Raw genomic sequence first — 21711 nt, 5'->3', positions numbered from 1 at the left:
TTAACTATCTCAATTTGACCATTAATCTATGGATGAAAAGCGGAAGAAAAATAAATTGTGCCTAAATAATTTCTATAATGTTTCCCTAAATTAGTTAACAAATTCCACATCTCTATCTGACACCTATAGATGTAGGTAACTCATGTAAATGAATAATCTCCTTAAAGAATAATTTGGCTATTTAGCATGAAATAAAATTTGTCATTTTTGAAAATCAAACTATACTAAGATTGAATCATGACTTCGGTTAGTTCGAGGCAATCCTAAAACAAAGTCTATACTAATGTCTTTTCCAAGGTTTATAGGGTGTATAATCCAATGTTTTATTTAGTTGCCTTTGTCGTTTGACATGTACAACATTGTAACACAGTCCATTCAACATCTCATTGATAAAGCCCACAGCTAGTGTCACGAGTGAACCTCAAATTAATATTTATAATCGAAAACCCTTAGCTCACAAACAAATGAAGTATAGGGGCCACAAGTTATATTTTTCCAAGGATTAGTAGAAAATTATATGAGTCAAGCTAAAATGTCATTTTTTTTTTGGGGTTTTCAAATGTAGATGGGGTTTTGGTGTTTTTCAAATGAAATGTAAATTTGAAATCAACAAATGAAACATAATGCAAGTTTTGCTAATCTAAGAATGCACTATTGGAACAAGTTATCAAATCAAACCTGAAAGTGCTATTCATCTAAATTCATAGAATTTGAAATTTAACTAATGTTTATGAATCTAAATGCAATGATCAGAACTGTAACAAGTTATTGAAATTAGTAACTAAGATGTAGAATGCATTGCAAAACAAATTAGACAAGAATTAAAGGAAATCAATAGACTAGAACTAAGGGAAAAGTTAACTAAGACAAGAAATGGAATTCTAAAGAAACCAACCTAGCTTGCAAAACAAAGATAAAATCTAACTATCAGCAACAATTAACTATCAGAAACCAATTGCCTAAGCTTGTAAAGAGCCATTGATAAAAAACAATCTTAACTATTAGACACAACTACTGATATGGAACAGTAACTGATACTGAATAGTGAGCTAAAATCAGAAACAATTAAAACCAGTAATTGGACAGATGCAACAAGACCTAAACAATTCAGAATAAAATGATCAAACAAGTAAAGAACATAACAGAATTCGTCAAATGTTCAAAGATGAATTATGGGATTACAGATCAGAACGAGATCAAACGTAAATGTTCAGAAATGAAAAACAGAATTCGGATCTTCCCTTCCAACCAATTCCAATCTTGCCGTCACACAAGATCTGAGAAAATCATCAGAAATCCAGAAGAAGAGACTCTCAATTCAAGCTTGGATTGATCTAAAATCAGATCAAATTAGAGAAATCTCAGAAACCCTCAGAAACTTCCCCGAACAGAGCCAATCTAGATTTAAATCATCTAGTTGGAAATCCTTCAAATCGCGATGAATGTAATGCTCAGGAATCCTCAATATCCTTCAAAGAACCCCTCCAAATGATCCGATTGCTCCTATTAAATTGGATTGAAGCAAAACTAGCTAAATTCCATCGCGGATTAGAGACTCTGGCAAAACCCTCGCCGCGATATTCCGTCCACGATTGACCCCAAACTTGGCTTGTAGTTACCCTCTGGAAGTTGGAGATTGAATTGGAAGAGAAAAATCCGAAGATCTCTGTGCGAGAACGAAGAAATTGTTGGATCTCTTGGACACCGGCTAGAGAGGGGGGGTGTGAATAGCCGTCCACACTTTTCGCCTTTTTTTCCTTAGTCTTCGTTGGCACAGTGGAATGAACAATCAGAGAACACGAAGACTGAATCAGCACGCTAACACGATTATTTACGAGGTTCGGAGATGATGCTCCTACTCCTCGGCGTGTCCGTGTTCATGAATAAAATCAAATTAAACTTCATGTTGAGTGGTTGTGTTTCACGTACATGGATTAGAGGAATTTTGAGAAGTATGTATTGCTTGTTAAATGTTTGTAGGAAAGTAGTTGTGGTATTGAATTTGTGATTATCAAGGCACATATTGAATGTTGAACCATGGAATGCTTAGTTGTGAATGAGTTAATGAAACATGTTTGTTGGCACCGGTGATGTGATTGTTTAGATGTTTTAATCATGTGCACATATGTTAGTTTGTTGTGTGAGTAGTGTGAATATGTTCTGTGTATATTATTATACACGATGTAATTTAGTGTAGATTGTACATTGTTGCGAGTTGAATAAATGAATTTCATATTGTATAGTAAAGTTATGTTAATAAATGGAATTCATGTTTTTATGTGATGTTGTATTTTTAATTGTAAATGATGTACACTTAGGATTCTTTTATTAATTATAGGTTAAATTGTGAATAAATAAAGTTGTAAATAGATAATAATGAATAAAACACAATAAAACCCCATAACAGTCTAGAATAATATCCAGTTATTGGGTCCGAGAGAGACGACCCGGACCTCTCTATACTACTTAAAACGATAGTTAGAGGTTTGGTAATAAATAAATAAATAATTAATTTTGATGGGTGTAAGTGACACAAATAAATAAGGGAAATATGTACATAAATAACAAATAATTCCCATACAAAAAACACCGCATCAAATTTTGGCGCCGTTGCCGGGGACTCAAATGATGTTTGTTTATTTTAGACTGTACATAGGTGTATCATTTGTAAAAATATGATTATAAATAATTATAATAATTGGAGATATTAAACATGCTCATGATATAATAGTTATTACGAAGGATTAGAGATGTTCATATTGATGTAAATAATTTAATCTAAGATAAATGCAAGATACAGATATCTCTAATTTATCTTGAAGAGCGGTTATATAAAGTGTAATAACTTTCTTAACATTAATAATTCAGTATGCTTGTTGTTGCATGAACTATTTTTTTAAAGTATGAATTGAATATTCTTATTTGATCTTTGTAGCTTAACTTGAATGAGTAGGAAATGTTGGTAGTGAAAATAGTGGAAGGCAACTGCAAGACAACTATAACTATTAGTGGAAGCAGTTTTGTTTGTCAACAGCATAAATATACGTTCAAATACAATGAAGAAGGTAATGCAAAAATTAGAGAAAGAACATCCAAATGTGGAGGATTTGTCTTGTGATTTCAAGAGGATGATTCATGGTAATCTTCCTTTGGATGACAAATACAAATATCAATCGTAAGGCATCAATCATAAGTGTTTTAAATGATATATTACAATTGTTCATGCATATTTTTTCAAGACTTATATACGTAGATGACATAATTATTACTGAAAGTAGTATGAAATATATTAATCAAGCTAGAAATTTCTTAATGTCTAAATTTGAAATTAAAGAATTTTCTAGATATAGAATTGCCTACTCTCCTAATGAGCTAGTTCTATCCCAAAGAAAATATGCTCTTGACCTTTTGTAGGAGATAGGTAAGTTAGGAGCAAAGCCAATCATGCAGTCCATTCTCTATGTATGATGAAGGGAAGGATAAGGATGAGTCATTCACTGACATATAGAGGTACCAAGGGTTGGTTGGCAAACTCATTTATATGACTATTACCATGCTAGATATTGTATATGTGGTTCAAATCAATCAGCATATGCATACAACCAAGATGAGCCACTGGAAGGCAGTTGAAAGGATCCTTGGCTATCTCAAGGAATCTCCAAAAAGAGGAATTTGCATGAAGAACAACAAAAGCTTAGAGATTGTGGGCTAAGATTGGGTTGGAGACAATCAAGATAGAAAATGGATTATAGGATATTGCATATTTGCCGGAGGAAATCTAATATCTTGGAAAAACAAGAAGCAATCAATGATGCCTAGATTAAGCGCAAAGACAGAATATATGGTCATGACTCTTGTCAAACTATATTGCGACAATCAATCAGCCATCCACATTCCTTCAAATCTGATTTTTCATGAGCAACCCAAACACATCAAAGCCAATTGTCACTTTGTGCGTTAAAAGATAGAAGACAAAACCATAATTACTCTTTTTGTGTAAAGTCATGAGTAGTTTGTTGATATCTTCACTAAAAGAACTATAATTAATCATATATATGTAAAAGATCTTCATTAAATTGGGCTTAATAGATATTTATTTGCCAAACTTAAGAGCTTAGTTGTAAAATCGACCGCTATTTGACTAGTTTATAAGTCATTAATTGACTGCCAAATCAATCATTATTTGGTTTATTATTATTTGACTATAATACAATTATTATTTGGCCATCCCACCTCTTATAGAATGGGAGTTTTATTCTTCTTTAAAGCAATCAAGAAATTCTTTTTTCCTCTTCTCGTAGAAAACTTGCAAAGTTCTTTATCTACGTTTTTATTCTCAAATAAGAAGAATAATCTTTCTCTCTTGCAAGAGAAATTTCACTTTTCTTTACTATACTCTCCTTGTAACATATCTCATGAATACAAAGTGAATATTTCAAGAGCAGCGCTGTGTACACGGAGTGGATCACAAAGCACCACTGCAGCGCCCTCTCAACGTTGGTACAGGAACCGTAAAGCATAAAGCCTCTACCATGTTCCATGTTGGCTTGGCTAGCTGTGGCTTGACCAGTGGAGGGTGACAAGGAAAAAGATGCGATCATTCCACAGTCCTTATTAAAAGCTAAAGCCAACCAGCTTTCTCTTGGGATGCCCTATCCTTCATTTTCAGGCAATACTTATCATGGCACCATGAAAGAAAGAGCTTTTTCTCCCTCACGCCCTCGCCCCGCCTCGCCTAGTTTTCTTCACCTTCGTCGACAACATTCCCATCAAAAGACTACACCAGTGTGCAAACTTCAATTCAATTCTATATTCCTGCATCGGATTCAATTTAAATTTGCTCAACCTAGGCCTGTTTTCAAGCTCAGTGCGGATGCAGAGACACCAATCTCTTTGCATGCATGCATGCATGCCACTGTCTCCAAAATATTCCCTGCTTTTTCTCCATACTTTGCATGCTCCTAAACCCAGCAATCAGTATATATATCTATATATATTGTTCAGTAATTCTTGCACTCAGATCCCAACTTGAAATGTTGGTGATTATGACGGATGAACTCATTATGACGGACTAATTAATCTTTCATGAATCGATCGATACGCTTTTATCTTGGTATTCACCCGAACATGATTATTAATTAGTCTGTGAAAAAAATTAGAAAATCAAAAAAATGGAAAATTTCATGCAGGGGAATAAGCAGTGTACCAGCATGCAACATTCTTTATATTTTGGTGGTGCAACAGAGCACCATCATCATTAGGAGGCGACAAGGCTGGCAATAATAATTTAGTGCATTCAAGAAGATGACAGTGTTCGAGGAGAAGAAAATTTTACTCAAAAGTACTTCTGAAAAAGGTTTGAATATTGTAGTTCTAATGGAGTACGACGGGAGCCATTACAAGGCTTTTTCAGATTCAACTTCCAAAAAGTTCACCAACAGAATTGACCTTTTTTATTTAAATAGATATATGCTTGCTGTTAAAACACCTCGATCTACTGAAATTATCCCATAAGATAGAACAGATAGAATTTATAAGCACAAAACTAATTATTTTACTCAGCTTGATATTATATATAAACGACGTACTTATGCAAAACTTGATATATATGTTAACACTATGAATTAGAACTTTAATTGTAGAGTTCAGTAGATTAATCAGAGCAACTTCTCACTTACTGATAGTAATTAATTAGAGTACTCTAATTGTTAGGAAATGAATTGTTTTACGAGGACACGAAGGGGAAAAAGAAATGTTGAATGGCAGAACTATCATGTGCATGGAGCCCGGGGGCGGTGGAGGTGGGACCCGAAACTCAACACCTGAGCGCGCGTGCAAAGGTCGGGCTTCATGGGGATCATGTTTGCTCCCTGCATTTTTTATATTTAATTTACTCGTATTCAATATTTTATTTAATTTAACAATATTCTAGTTAGGTAACATAATATTTTAAACCAATTGGCTATTATCATCATGATGACCATTACCCCCACACGAATAATATTTACTATACTCTCTATCACCTTCCATAAGCACAGCTAAACACTATTAGTTAATGATTTCACGAACATAATCTAGTCTAGTCTAGTTGGTACTCGGATGATAAATTTATAATAATAGGATAAGATTGGAATTCTCACATATGCATGTTTTTAAGAAATTAATTTCTCCCATTTAGGAAGTCATCTAATATCTTGATTTGCCTCCCTTCTAGCTACAAGACTTTAAGACAGGAGATGGAGGAGCGATTGGGGTGAAAGTTATCATCTTTTACAATAATGAATAATATTAGCCAATGTCCTCACGGATGTAACCAAGTTTACACTCAAATTGTAGATTTATAACAATGGAAAAATGTTTGAATCCCTCATAGGTCCATGTTGAGAATTATTTCCTCCTACGTATGAAGTTGTTCGGTATCATAATTTACCTCCCTTCTACAAAATCCCAGGACGGACAGTGAAGAGGTGTGAGATGAACGTTATAATCTTTTTACAATAATGAACAACTACTAGTCAACAAACATGATAAACTCCTGTAAAATTTTAAAATATTAAAAGACAAATTGATTACAAATAATATTGTAGTTTTTGAGAATAATATATTACAAAAAGATAAATTTGAGGGCTTTTTGAATGTATCCAAACTTTGTAAACTTCTTCAAGGAGTAGTTATAAATATACATGCATTAATTGATCTCGCTATACTTTCCCTTTGAAAAGAAATAGAGAGAGAACAAAAAATAAAAAGATTATTTGAAGTTTAAGAAGAGGTAGAACTGAATGCTAGTAATCATGAAATTTGAAGCTAGCTTTAGCCTTTAGGGAGGAAGATGAAACAAGAAACCTCCTTAGACCACCTCTGCCTCAGTACTATTCCATGAGCTTCAACATCAGCAACCCTAATCTCCATGTATTGTCACCTCCAAGAATATCAATATCCAATCCCAAACACAAACTCACCGGCCGTTAGTCTGATTCCATACTCAAGCCAAACTGCTTCATGGATATTTAGCAATGTACTATTTTACTTATTGTTTTCCACGAGAGATTTGTATATCATATTAATAAAAAGATGGGTAGGTGCTATATCTATTTGGCAGTGTACTTGATGCGAATGGCTGCCCAGTGCTCCACAAGCTGTTCCATGAGAAATCATAGTATGGGAGTAATTATGACCAGTTATTGCGACCTCAAGCATCTTGTCATGCATGTCTTCTCCATCTATATATTAAAAGCATGATATATGAATACATTGCTCCACAAGAAGACAATGGCGACTACTAAAAACTAAACAAAAATAAAATAAACAAGGTAATTAACTTGAGGTTTAATTTGCTGCACCAGTGGCAATGCAGAATAGTCTGCATCGGGCTGATATGAAACGACAGTAACGAGAAGAGAATTTGCAGAAACGGAGGCTGCCGCAAGCAGCATCGTGGTGGCGTTCCTATTACATGATGGAAACAAACCGGAATCCGCAGATTAAAGTACCATCATGAAGCTCTTAGTCTTTATGTTGCTTCGGTACGTACGCATGCATGCAGCAGGGCATGCATTATGGGCGCGTAGCGTAGGATGCAGCTACGCTACTGCATGCTGAACATGGCTATACTCTCTCATTGAATATGCAGCAAAATGGAGTGATCGTATTAATATTTGACCCTTTAATTTCCTTCACCTGCTCGCTCTCAAGGCTCAACCGCTTGCCGCTGCTTCTTTTCTGAAGCATATCTTTTTTGGTGCTCATGAGCAATGATGCCCTTCAATCTCTTCTTTCCACACCCTCATTAATTAATTTTCTTTCACCTCTCTCTCTCTCTCTCTCTCTCCTTTGTTATAATTGTAGGTGACTGAGCAATAGCAGGACCCTTTTCCAATGCAAGGGCAAGGTCTAGTGTCTATTGATTTTTATACGGAAGAGAGACATGTAAGCAAGATATGTCTTATCAGTGTCCATTGGTAAGCCCTAGCTCCTCTGCTGAGGCAAGTGTCAGTTCATCAGCATGCACCTCATGGTGCCCTGCACTGCAATCATCAAGTGCAAAGATCGGGAAGGGAGAAAAAGTGGATCCATTTGTCAACTTCACCAGAAGGAAAGGAATACGTATTACTTGTGAAAGTGAAAACTTGCATGTAGAATCAACATGGCCTTTGTTCAGAAACTGCACATCATTTACTTGAAAACGTACAGTTAAAATACGAGTCTTCTGTAACAATTAAAGCGTATGCAAAAGTGTGTTAGACAAACAGAAGTAAAGAAGAATGGGAGTTGGTGAGGAACTTTATGATTTAGCTGTGCCAATTGAAGTAATTACTAGTGGGAAGGGAACGGTGGAAGGAGCATGAAGATGAGAAAGTGAGCGAGTAGTAGTGTTGGTGTGTGTGTGTGTGTTGGTTGGGGTATAACGAGGCCTTGTCCTTTGGTTGCAATATTGTTAGAGTTGAAATATGATCTTCGGTTGTCTGTGTGGATGGACAACTCCTCTCAGGGCAGTCTCATGCACTGAGTGCGTGATGTTTAACCACATTCTCGTTGGAATGTGGAATTCAGTGGCTTCATGGGCAATTTGGTGGCAGTATATATTTTATTACAGACTAGTGTTTGATTGTTTATCTTGGCCAATGATTGGGAGTATTGGTTATTGGGTACTGATTGTCATCATTCGATTCGAGGAATAATCATATATATCATATATGTGGGTTCACAATTCCAGCATTCGGAATTAATTAATTATGTGCATGGACTTATTCAAATTGGACTAGTGATCAATTGGATCGAACTGATTGACAATAATATATCTTACTATTTTGCCATTACAATGTGAAGGTCTCTCGAATTCCATAGAAACTAGATCATCATCTTCATTCTCAATTTCTTTTCTTTTTTTTTCCTTCCATTCTTTTATCAGCTGAAAGATTTGAAAAGCGTGGTCGGACCCACAGGGAAGGCGCGTGACAGTAGGCATCATCTGGCCACTGCCCTCACTTGGCTCCCATCAAACTAAAGAGACAATTTTGTAATCAAATGCATGCGTGCACCCACAAACTCATGCATGCATAATCACCAACCTTTTTTCATATAATAATAATAATTATTATTATTATTAATGAATGGAGCACAATGACATCGCAACCTCATTAAACCACATGTACTTTAATTTCTCTTTTGCAATGTGCATGCCTTGGTTTGTAATTGTTCCAAGGTTTAATTTCCTTCCTTTTGCTTCATCTCAATTATTATTGTTTATTCATACTACAATTATGTTGATGATGATGACATCATGATGAGTTGATAGATGTATTACACATGTGTTTACCTAATGTACATGCGGATAGTCATAGTTTGCTTGTAGTCAAGCTATATATGCATGATTAATGTTGGCTAAGGTATATGTTTCAGCTATGCATGTACCCATGCATGCATGCATGCATGCTAATGCCGTAAATGGACCGTTTGCTAGGTCAAGCGAGGCATGGACCTGCCCTGCTTTTTTCCTTTAAATATGATATTATAGACATATTCCTCTATATCCTTAATAATCTTTTGCACATGCACCTTTCAGAGGCATCCTTCTTTTCATGCTTCTCTTGTCATCCGACATTCCATAAGTAGCACTAAATTAGAATACAATTTTGTGACTAATTCCATTTAAATCTTCATAATTTATAAAGGATTAAATTAAATTAACAACTAGATGTTCCTTAAATCTTTATAATTTGATTTGTGAGGATGAAAATAAAAATTATTTGAAAGATTTCACAGTGGAATTTTTTTTCCTTTTCTCTTATCATTTCCTATGGATTTTATGAGAACTAATAAAAAAAATCCTAATAAAAATAAATATTTTGAAGGTTCATTATCTACCTTCAAAATTAATTAGATAAAACTTAAATAATTAGATTTTATATTAAAAAATGAGATGAAATTGTTTAAACATCTGTCTTGTTTCATTTTTGTAATAAAATTGAATTGGTTATGTGGGACAATGATCGATGGTTGAGTAAGATTTTAAGATAGAGTGATTTAGGAAAATATTAACAAAAGGCAAGATATAGAGTTTATGGACAGTGAGATGGATCGTGGGTTAATAATTATTCATAAACAGGTGTGTAATTAGCACAACCATGCTTTATTAATCATTCCAAATACTTTTTTCTTAAATAAAAATAAAATAGTTCTTCATAATTTATGTATAAACTAATAACTGGTCGAAGAAAAGAAAAGGAAAATAAAAAAAAAAACAAAAAGTGGGAAGGTAGCGGGAGTGTCCTTTTTTCCACCGTTAAATCATCGGCAAGGATTATTAAGCGGATCCCACATTTCATCTCTATCATCCACCGTCCATTGTGTCGAGTAGAGGAATGTCCTCGGGGCATAATTGAGTTGGTTATGACGGATCAGAGTTGTTGAAGTGGACAAGAGTCGAATCTCGACGAAGCACAGTGTCGTCCTCTGTCATGGCCAACTGCAGCTTCTCGATTTACCTCCTCATAGATGATCGTGGAACCGACCGTATAGGACCGCTGGGATGGTAAATTCCACATTTTGTTGAAGTGTCAAGCAGAGGGAGGGATCGTGGGCTGGCGATTGGCATGAGGCTCCCTCGTGTCACACTATTTTCCCCCTTCGTTTACTAATTTCAAAAGGTGTATTGTGTTTTCGAAGAGTAGCACTGACGATGAGTGTATGATATTATTGGTGTAATAATCAAGGATCGATTTAAAAAAAATGTGACCTGAGATTAATTTTATCATGCGCTCTAACGCTTAAGTACCTACGTGAACTTTCTTTTATATCCGTATAGACTACTCTGGATGTAGCAAATCTATTTATATATATTTATTTATTTCAAATAGTGTAGTATTTATCGGGCCTACCACTCCATCTCCTCCCACATAAACATGCCATTTTTGCAATCAGATCCCTGGCATCCATACAAATTCAACAAACACGGCCCTTAATTTTGCACACACAAAAATACCCAACCAAACCTACCTCTGTAGTATAAACAGAATTTATGTTCATTTAATATATATATAATTAATTAAAAAGTTTAAATCTTTTACTAAACTAAATAAATTAATACTTATAAATAAAAATTATACGAATTCAATAATATATTTAAATAAACTACGTTCAAGTTAAACAAATTTAACTACAAGGAAGTTAAAAATAAAGAAATTAAATTAAACTAAAGTTGGATAACCGTTTTAACAGCTTTAAGTACAAAGTTTGGCTCATTCACTATTATCCTTCAATAAGTTTTTTTTTTTCAAACTTTGCAATGGTTAATTGTCCTGAATTTTAAAAATTTAAACTCGTCTAGTTAATTTATAAAATATATGAATAACTAAATTAATATTATGCGGCAGTATACTCGGTCGCATATTTCTTCCATGTGTCGGGATTATATATGAATAATTCCGAGGGTATAAATGTGCTTATAAAAATTTTACTTGCACTCATCGCCCTCTTCCTTTCTTCTCTCTCTCTCTCTCCTCTCTCTCTCTCTCTCTCGCTCAACTCTTCTTCTCCACAAGCTTGCCAAAGAGGAATTCCACGGAAAGCGAGAGATCTCCAAGCGCAGTACTTCTCCAGCATACTGAGCTGCCTCGTCCTCGTAGCTCCTCGGGCTCCACGATGTCCGGTTGCTCTGCCGGAGAGACGACGCACACCGGAGAGACGACTGCGATCATGGTATGTACAACGCTCCGATGATCCCCGATTATGACCTCCGCCGCAAGCGACGCTTCGTATCTCGTGGTCCCATATCGCGCTGCGGCCGCATCTATTTCCATGCTGCCCGAGGCCCGTTGAAACCGAACCCCCACTCCATGGCCTACGACGACGAGCTCTCCCCGGCTCCGCAGGACGACCGAAGAGACGATGACGACGTTGGCCTCGCCACATCCACCGATTGGCTCCGATTATCCCTCGGGCCGACCCCTAACCCTCTTTCCCCCACTGTCGCCGCCGTCTCGGGCGGCGGCTCCGAGCGGATGAAGACATCCTCTGCCTCCTCTTCGGCATCTCTGTTCTCGCCGTTGCCGTTTCTAGCAGTTTGGCCAAGCAGTAGCGCTAGCGGCTTCCCCAACCCGCCGGCGGCAGATATGGCGGGGCCGATGGTTCCGTTGACCGGTCCCCACAGTAGGGAACCACCGCCGCAATATTGGGGGCGATTTTGGAATGTTGGCAATACGAATCTCGCCCTCGGCGGTGGTCCCGCGCTGATTCTTCCGCCGGCAATGCCGGAGTTCGTCGCGCGGCAGCTCGCGCACCCGACGATGAGCTCGGCGGGGGCGCCGCGCATGGCGGTGAGGGTTGTTAGCCCGCCGAGAAGACCGCAATCGGGCGTTTGGGTCACGCTTCAGGCGAAGCGAAACCGGTACGTACGGCAGCGACTAAAAATGCATTAAACAATTTTGTGTGGTTTTTCCATTTTGATTTAGTTTGTTAGGCGACCGAAAAAGGGATAGTAAAAAACCTCTCTTCTTCGTTTGTTTTTCCTCCTCCATTTTTGTTTGTCTGTTATGGTACGGGGGATGCATTTAGCTAATTAGTAAAATTGACGAGTTTTTCTCTCTTCTTTTTTCTTTTTTTTTTCTAATAAATTTGGAATTTCTGCAGTGGGAGGGAGCCTTTTTTGCCTCAGATACCAAAGAGCTACTTGAGGATCAAGTACTTCAACCTTCTCTCAATATGATTCTACCCTAGTTGAGCTACTATTTTGTGCAGTTTTAGTTTCTATATTTGGAGAACCCAAAAGAAAGAATAGTAACAATTAATATGATGTTTGTTGTGGCTTTTAGCTCCTCATTCTTCACAGCTGAATTACTGCAGGGATGGAAGGATGACAGTTAGGTTGCTGATAAAGTACTTGATGAACAAGCTCGTTTTGGAGGATGAATCTGAGGTATATATACTTCACACTCTCTCAATTGGATTAATTATATGTTAAAATGAATACTTCTTACATCAGTAATGCATCAAATTTTCATTCTTCTAATCATATAATTCAGATCCTAGTTAGAAATATAAGAATATGACAAACATTTGTTTAATTTATGTATACTCATATGGTTGATACTATAAAGTTTGGGAGCTAAATAGACTGTACCTGAATTAAAATGATGTGGGATTGCTCACCAGTTATCATGTTTTAGGTAGAAAGTGAGTTTCTCAGTGCCATTAGAATGGAGTTTTCAGGATAGGTTGACACCAGCAGTATTTAAACCATTATGGCGAAGAGATGTTTTTTCTATGTATAGCTAGGCACGGCATACCAAAGGCATCAGTTTAATAGGTGTAAAAGAGAACTCATAGATGAAACATTATATTATTGCATGCCATGCTTCTATTTAGCATAAAAGGAATGGCAGGATTGGACTTGAAAGCCAGATATATATGACTTCTAAATATCACATTGTGCAAAGACATAAATGATACTTTTTCAAAGTTATTGCTTGTGACCTCCCTAATGCCCATGTTTTACCTACCGTACCTTTGATGGAAGCTATGCGATTACAACATGAAACCTACTAATTAAATAGTAGTTGGAGTTACCTGGTAGGTACGTACCCTTTTTGATTTGCTAGATTTTGTTTTCAAACTTAGTTGGCTATATATCTGGTGATAAAAATTCCATCAATTTAATTTGGCATCACAATTAATTAGGGTTCTGGTGTAAACTCTAATTATGGCTTGTATATAGGACTTAATGATGGATTAAAAAATATATAGGTTTCTACCTTAATATTACATGAATATACTATTAGAAAAGAGGGAACTCACTATTTGTTAAAAGAAGTGGCAAAATTTTCCAGTGAAAGAGCTAAACTATAAAGAGAGCTCTTAATTACTTTTCATTTCAATGCGTGTCTTTGATTATATGTCACCGTATTTTATATACTTTTATTCAGCATATATACAATAAGGAGCTGTGATTCATGCAACTTTTCCCCCTTTATTCAGCATATATACAATTAAAGATCGAAGGGAAATTATTTTTTTTTCTATTTACTTTTAAAGAATATACTTAGTTTCTTCATTTCAACTTAATCACATACTAAACAAGATGTTTTTATGTGGATTCTTACTACTATGCGAATGTTGGATCTTTATATTACTAGATTGCTATTGCATAACAAACAATTGATGTTCCAACTTCTAATATGTATGTTGTAAACTTCTTTAATTCTGTTGATTATTTACTTATGCTAATCATTTCATATACACATGAATTCTCGCTTATGAAATCAACTTCAGTAATTCCTTATTCTCCCAATATAGCATGTATGTTAATTATCTTCAAGTTCAGTACTATTTTTAATGAGAAAAGTTCACATCAAAATTACAATCCACCAATGTGACCCAGTTACTGCGTCCAAGTTGTTGATATTTATAGATTCTTTGTTCACGTTATGGTGAGCAATTCTCATGCATGGTGTTGTACGTATAAGATTCGAATACATGTATGGTGTCCAGTTATATATATAAGTTTGATGAATAGGCATGCATTTCATACTGATTCAAACTTAATAATCTTCTCGATTAATTTTTATAGTGATATGACCACAAGTTGATTAATTAATAAGTTTAGATGAAAGCTATTGCCTGCACCTTCGGTGCTTTAGCATGGGGTCGTCATGCTTTCGCTTGGCTGTTCTCATTCACCTATAACTATAATATATAGGACAAGTTAATTTGGCCCTACAGTGTGCTTAGGAATTTTGTTAAGAGGAGCTATCAAGGGATTTAAGTGCTGCACTTCGTGAGAATATATGGGACAAGGGGCCCATGCATGGTGCCATCAAAACAGAAGATACACATTGGGATATACTTTGGAGTGAAGTGAAATGCATGGAGTGGGGACTCCCAAAAAGAATCATTAGTACAAAGTGGGGAAGGCGAAACATGAACAGAACTAGGAAAAGAAAGCATAAAGCTGTCTTGGACCACTCCCTCCCCCCTTCGTCTCATCCACCAATCATGGTTTCCTTGTCTCACTAGCTAGTGCCCATTATATTACATTATATATATATATGCATGGGAGCTTTTTCTTAGAGCACATAAAAATTGTGGACTTCTTAACAACAAGAATGGGTGGTGGGGGGCTCCCACCATTTGTTAGAGTTAATTAGCTTTAAGGATTCCATAGAAAGAGAATAGTGGCTTCGTTTTTGTATTTTGGCTTCGAAGGAAAGGGGATGTGTGGCGTGGGCCGTGGGGGCACTGCCTTATTCACTATACTACTCATATAAAGGGCACACCACAACGTGAGGAGACGTGCATGCGATTTTATTATGCTGTCGACGTCGTGAGGGAGAGAGAAAGACAAGATAGGTTATTATGATATTCTCACTGATTCCTCGGCGTGCTTTTTGGATCGCCCTAATTTTATATATTCTCTTCAAAATTTATTTAACACCTTATTAATTTATGTGAAACATGTTTTATGTAGTAACAAATTTAGTACATGTTCCTCTAGTGAGCTTTTGTATGATAAGATATAAATGAATGCATGTTTTTGCATTGGATTAATAATTGGTGGAAAAGTTCATGAAGATGTGGGCGTTAATTATTGAACTCTGGTACTTAATCTATAGGATCAAATCATTGAACAAGACTGGCATCCTACAGACCCTTTATATTGTAATTAATTCTTCATGTCATAAATTACGATGTCGGCTAAGATTTAATTAAAGTTTTTAATTATATATCTGTCAATTCAAATTTGTTGGACGTTACTAAATAATTTAAGCAGGTGGAGATTACATGCAAAGGCCAAAGGCTTCTTCCCTCCTTGTCGTTGTTGCATGTTCGAGACCAGCTCTGGTGCCCGAGGGAGTCGTCGTCGTTGTCGTCGGCGACGCTGCTGCAAGACTCACTCAATCCCGACCACATCATGATGTTGCACTACGGTAGAAGAAGCCCGTCCTCCTCGTGTATTCTTTAACTTAACTCTAGCTCCACAATTTTTGTAACACTCTTCGGAATGACCAACTTTTGCTTTTGGTCGATCACCTTGATTCATTGAGACGTGAGAGAAATAACTCGGAAGTGTTATTTCTTTTTTTCGAGCGAACTATATATGCATTGTACTTGAAGCTGTGTCTGACCTTTTTCCTTCACTTTCCTTTTTTTGTACTTGATTTTACTAACTCAAATTCTACCACTACTGATCCTATTTGTTTTCTCCTGTACTTCGAGGAAAGTGATTCTAATGAGTTAAATGGGTTAAACGATATGGTCAGGCCTAATAGACTCATCCATTTGGTTAATCAAATTTGGTCGGGATGGGTGAGCTAATGATTCTAATCAAGCCAGACAATTCAGTTTATCAGGCTGATATGGTATACCCTGAGTAGCTCTACGTGGTGGCAGTAAAAGTCAAAAAGTCTGCCTATGTGGCGAGTCAAAGGGTCAATAGTCAACTTTCAGTGGATTGGCTCAACAAGCTCGATCGCTCGGTTTATCCCTCGGCCATTCCCGACTTCACCAAGCTCAGTCACTCGGTCATCATCTCGGCTATTCTTGACCTCACCAAGCTCAGTCATTCGATCATGATCTCGGCCATTCCCGACCTCACCAAGCTCAGTCACTCTCCGTCTTCGTCTCAGCCATCTCAACCTCAATCGCCCTGGTCACTCGACCCTCTTCTCGGTCAGTCCGACCTCAATAGCCTCGATCACTCAGCCATCATCTCGGCCATCCTGACCTCAACTGTCTCAGACCTTCGGTTTTCTCTTGCAGTTGCCCTCGGCTCAGAAAGCGACAAAAGCTCCCAAGCGTGTGGATTCTGCCAAAGGACCGAGATGGTTACTAGGTTGTCAGGCTTGCTCCCCTAAATCCTCTCGTGTCTGAGCCTAAGGCCGAAAGGTAAAGAATAATCAAGACCATTGAGCCATAGGGCGGTTACGAGGTTTGCAGACTCAGTCCCCTAGATGCTGCACTGCAAGCTCACTTGTCAGCAACCCACAAGACCTGTCCCCTCAAGCACCACAAGACTCTGCCCCCATGCCAACGTGGAGATCCCTTCTGGTAAGTATATAATCTCGTCCGCAGGTATGAAAAACCCTCTGGACTCTCCTATTCTCAAATACTTCCTACACTTCTTCTCCTCCTTTTATTGACTTGGGTGTCGGAGTAGCCTGTCGGAAATTTCTGGCATCCTGCTAATCCGTTCGTTCAACTTTGTTCTTTAGGTTCTTTCGTTGGCGAGATGGATTGACAGATTCTTGACTGGTGGCTTGACCGTTTACGACATCCAGCCAGAACACAAGCCACACATGTTTGATGAATTGGTTGATCAAATGAGTTGAGCAGACCAATTAAGCCTATTCAAGCACTCAAGTTAGTTGGATCAGATACCAATTAAGCAAGACACGACTATTGGATTAAACAAACCTATTGAACTAATCAAGATAGTCAAGTTGGGGTTGGATTGGTCAAGTTGGGCAATGAGATTAGGTTGGTCAAGTTAGGTGCATATATCAGGCAGTCTAATCATTTTGAGTAGGTTAATTGATCTAGTCATTCTAGTCTGATTAGGCTAACCATTACAAACTTAATCAGCAAGCTTCTTGATTCCCCAAAATCCTAAATGACCAAGACTTTCTTAGTTCATGAGGGGCAACTTTCCTAGAACTGAAACTCCATTTCCTCTCGATTTCAACTCCGCTAGCTACTGTGATCACCAGAAATCAGGAGCTAAAGTGGTTGTCCAACAGAATTGTCCTTGCGTGAATCCAATCCAACCTGTTGCAGCTTTTTCTTACAGCCTCCAACTGCATCCTTAACATCACTTCTTGTTCCTCTCACATGAGCTGCCACACAATTTGTCTGTCACGTATGTTTAGGTCTATTCCTCTAGCATAATTATCCTTGGGCATCACTAAACCGGATCCCACAAGGCTTTTTCTTGGACCACCAATACCTAAATAGAGTGGTTTGGGTTCCACAGGCTAGCTATAATGGTAAAATATTCAAAGAAGCAAGTAAAAGGATTATAATTTGAATCTCATTAAGAGGAGGTCAATCTGAGCGTGTGTGTATAAATTGTGCTTCAAATTTATCAGATAGGTGATCAAGAACCACAAAAAATTGTCTACCTTTAGAATTAATTAGATGAAACTCGGACACTTGAATTATATATAAAAATGATTTCAATACAAAGTGCTTGATATGGTCGGAGATCAAGGCATGAGATGACTACTCGATGTGTCTATGACCAAACTCTTTAGGTAAGTCGAGTGTGCGTCAAGTCAATTACTGCCAAGTCTACCTATGTCGGGTCGACTTTTATTGGGGTTTTCTCTGTTGGATCAGTTGCTGTTATGCAAAGTAATCATATAGACTTGTCTGGTGAAGATTTTGAGATCTATCACTGAAAGGACTAGAAAGAGATTATAAGGGTGGTCAAGGCATATCTTGGTTAAGCCCTTCGATGTTCAAGTCAGATTCGGAGAGAGAGAAGGAATGCTCAAGTCAGATTTGGAGAGAGAGAAGGAATGGGAGACAATAGAGAAATATAGTAAGAGTCAATGTTTTGGCCTCTTCTATAACGTTGTCACCATTATCTTATATAGGGGTGAAGAGGTGACCTCGATTTTTAAAGGCAGCCTACATAACTGTTGTGTCCCTTGGGGCGACTAACTTCTTGCTGTAACAGCGTGCCTTTGGTCACTACCTACTATAACAGCCATGTCCCTTGGGTTTGCTAACTACCTATTGTGATGGTCACATCCCTTATAGAGGCGACCAACAATGATTGCATCCTTAAAGGAGGTAGCTAGCAGCTTGTGTAACGGTTGAGTCCTTTAAGGAGGCGACTAGCTCGACCTGAGTTGAGGTTGAGCTCAATCGGGAGGTGGTCGACTTGACATAAGGTGCCCCCATGCCACATGATATCATTATCTCCACCATATCATAAGCCTCCCTCCAAGTCTAGTCGAAAGAGGAAGCAATCCAACTGACTAAGCAATTTCTGCATTAGCTGTTTTACAAAGGCCGACGTCAAAGTCCATGTGGCAGGCACTTCTTGGGGATGGAGACAACCTCAACACACCACCTCATCTTGGGAATCACAGGATGAGGGCTCGGAAGGCCAAGTACCAAGAGAAATTGGAGCAACATGGCCGTGAGCTAGGGATGGCCAAAACAGAGGCAATTTTGCACAAGGTTGAAGTTTCCTTCTGCTCGGAACAAATTTTCCACCTCTAGGCCAGCTTAGAGGAGTCTAAAAATTGTTAGCTAGAGGTTGAGATGAAGGAGGCAGAGGATAAGGATCGACGAGAGTTGTTGGCAATTGAGGCAGAGTGCCTCAAGGAAGAGCTAATCAGCTAAAAGCCGACTAAGCAAACAAGAAGAAATAATTCTTTGATATGCTCAACGCCCAGTCTGCCTTCCTCCTTGAATAGGGCTTTAATGGAGCTATTTGATAGTTTTCGGAGGCTAACTACCCTCCTGCAGGAGCTTCCCTTGACTTTTTGATTTTTAAAAAGGTTTGCGCAGTTTTTCCATGGACAACATGGTCGATTAACTTCTGCTTTGTTTCTATTTTTTCTTTTTATTCAAGTAGATCTAATGTAATATAAACTTAGATAAATGAAAATGGGTCCTTTTTGAATCTCATATGTTGGCATAGCTTCTATAGGATCGAACTCAATGCTAGAGGCCCGGGGGGTTGAATAACATTACGAATTTTGAGCTTTCTAAGATTAGAAATAACTCTAATAATATTTACAGAGTAATAAAGCAGAATAAAGATAAAAATCAAATATTCTATGAGCCATAAGAATTTCTAACATGCAACAATTATAAGAGCAAAAGGTATAAATAAGTTGATTCTTATTTCGATTGTCTTCTTTTTAAAAAATTTTAAAGATGACAAATCTTAAAAATAAAGCATATAAAAATAAAATAATGTACGGTAACAATATAATGATAGTGTTACGCTCGAGTTGCTGTATTCGGAAGATGAAGCACGATGTTATAGCATGTGGCTGAAGTAGCATCCAAAGAGCACCGAGTGTGAGCCCGAATACGTTGAACATGATTGAGAATGAGATTGTTAAAAAGCTCTTTTTCGTGGCTCCTTTTATAGATCTTCTTCGGATGTTGACGTGACACCTCCTGAATGTCTAGACCATCCTCGATCACCTGGGAGTCTATTGACATGACTGCAACACTTATCAAATAATAAATAAATTTTGTGATTTTAGTCGACCGAACTCCCTCGGTTGCCTAAGAGACGTGTCAACTTCCTTCTTTGACCTGACTTTCCCATATCGCAACAGTTCATGTATACCGGTCGCCTAGAAGCATATACGGTTGCCTGGACGCTATGGTTGCCTGGACGCTACAGTCACCCATTCCTACTTCTAGTTATCTGCGAGACCTCGGCTTCAATGGTTGATGGTTATCTCTAGCCAGTTGCTCGGGTTCCCTCCCGGTCGGTCGCATGAAATCGTTGAACTTTACTTCCTTGCACTTGATACACGTAATCAGTATAATATAAATTTTAACTTTACTCGCGCGTACTTTGACTAGATGTTTAGCTCCCAACTAACCCATCTAGTGTGATCTGCTAAGTCACAACTCCTAACTGTTTTCACTTGGACTTGTCTGACAAACCACAACTCTCAGCTGCCTTCACTCGGACTTGTCCGCCAAGCCACAACTCTCAGCTACCTCCATTTGGACATCATTCACTGAAAGGACAAGAAAGAGATTATAAGGAGGGTTAAGGTGCACCTTGATTAAGCCCCTTTGGAGAGAGAGAAGGAACGAGAGAAAAAAGACAATAGAGAAATATAGTAAGAGTCAATGTTTTGGCCTCTTCTATAACATTGCCACCATTATCTTATATAGGGGGTGAAGAGGTGACAATGCTTCTTAAAGGCAGCTTACATAACTGTTGTGCACCTTGGGGCGACCAACTTCCTGCTATAACGGTCATGCCTTTGCTGAAGACCTACTGTAACGGCCATGCCCCTTAGGTTTGTTGACTACCTATTGTAATGGTCACGTCCCTTAAAAAGGTAGTCAACAATGATTGTGTCTTTAAAGGAGGCAGCTAGCAGCTTGTGTAACGGCTGAGTCCTTTAAGGAGGTGACTAGCTCGACCCGAGTTGAGGTTGAGCTCAATCGGGAGGTGGTTGACTTGACCCGAGTTCTTTCCAAGTCAAGTAGATTGAGGGCTATGTTGACCAAGTCATGGTCCATGCCACGTGGTACCATTATCTCCACCACATAAGCCTCTCCCTCAAGTTTAGTCGAAGGAGGAAGCTATCCGATTGACTAGGCAATTCCTGCATCAATTGTTTTACAAAGGTTGACATCAAGGTCCATGTGGCAAGCACTTCTTGTGGACGGAGACAAACTCAACACACCGCCTCATCTTGGGAATCACAGGATGAGGGATAGGAAGGTCGAGTACCAAGAGCAGTTGGAGCGACAGAGCCGTGAGTTGGGGATGGCCAAAACGGAGGTAATTTTACACAAGGTTGAAGTTGCCTCCTTTGCCTCCTTCTCAGAACAACTTTTCCACCTCTAGGCCAGCTTGGAGGAGTCTGAAAATTGTCAGCTGGAGGTTGAGATGAAGGAGGCAGAGGATAAGGGTCGATGAAAATTATTGGCAGCCGAGGCAGAGTGCCTCAAGGAAGAGCTAGTCAGTTATAAAGCTGGTTGAACAAACAGGAAGAAAGA

General features: G+C 38.0%; 1 protein-coding gene across 1 annotated transcript; it reads left to right on the top strand.

Annotated features, from left to right (window-relative positions):
- The first annotated feature begins 11510 nt into the window (after nt 1–11510).
- Nucleotides 11511–16131, top strand: LOC141828640 (uncharacterized). The gene is made up of 4 exons (XM_074716100.1): nt 11511–12388; nt 12631–12681; nt 12844–12916; nt 15767–16131. Exons 1-4 carry the CDS (start codon nt 11703–11705, stop codon nt 15956–15958), a joined length of 1002 nt encoding a protein of 333 aa, XP_074572201.1. The 5' UTR covers nt 11511–11702; the 3' UTR covers nt 15959–16131.
- The last annotated feature ends 5580 nt before the right edge of the window (nt 16132–21711 follow it).

Source organism: Curcuma longa, chromosome 4 (assembly GCF_044706935.1).
Source record: "Curcuma longa cultivar G26 ecotype Majalengka, Jawa Barat chromosome 4, ITB_CL_G26_1.1, whole genome shotgun sequence".
Classification (NCBI taxonomy): Eukaryota; Viridiplantae; Streptophyta; class Magnoliopsida; order Zingiberales; family Zingiberaceae; genus Curcuma; species Curcuma longa.
This window is presented reverse-complemented; position numbering and strand designations above follow the sequence as displayed.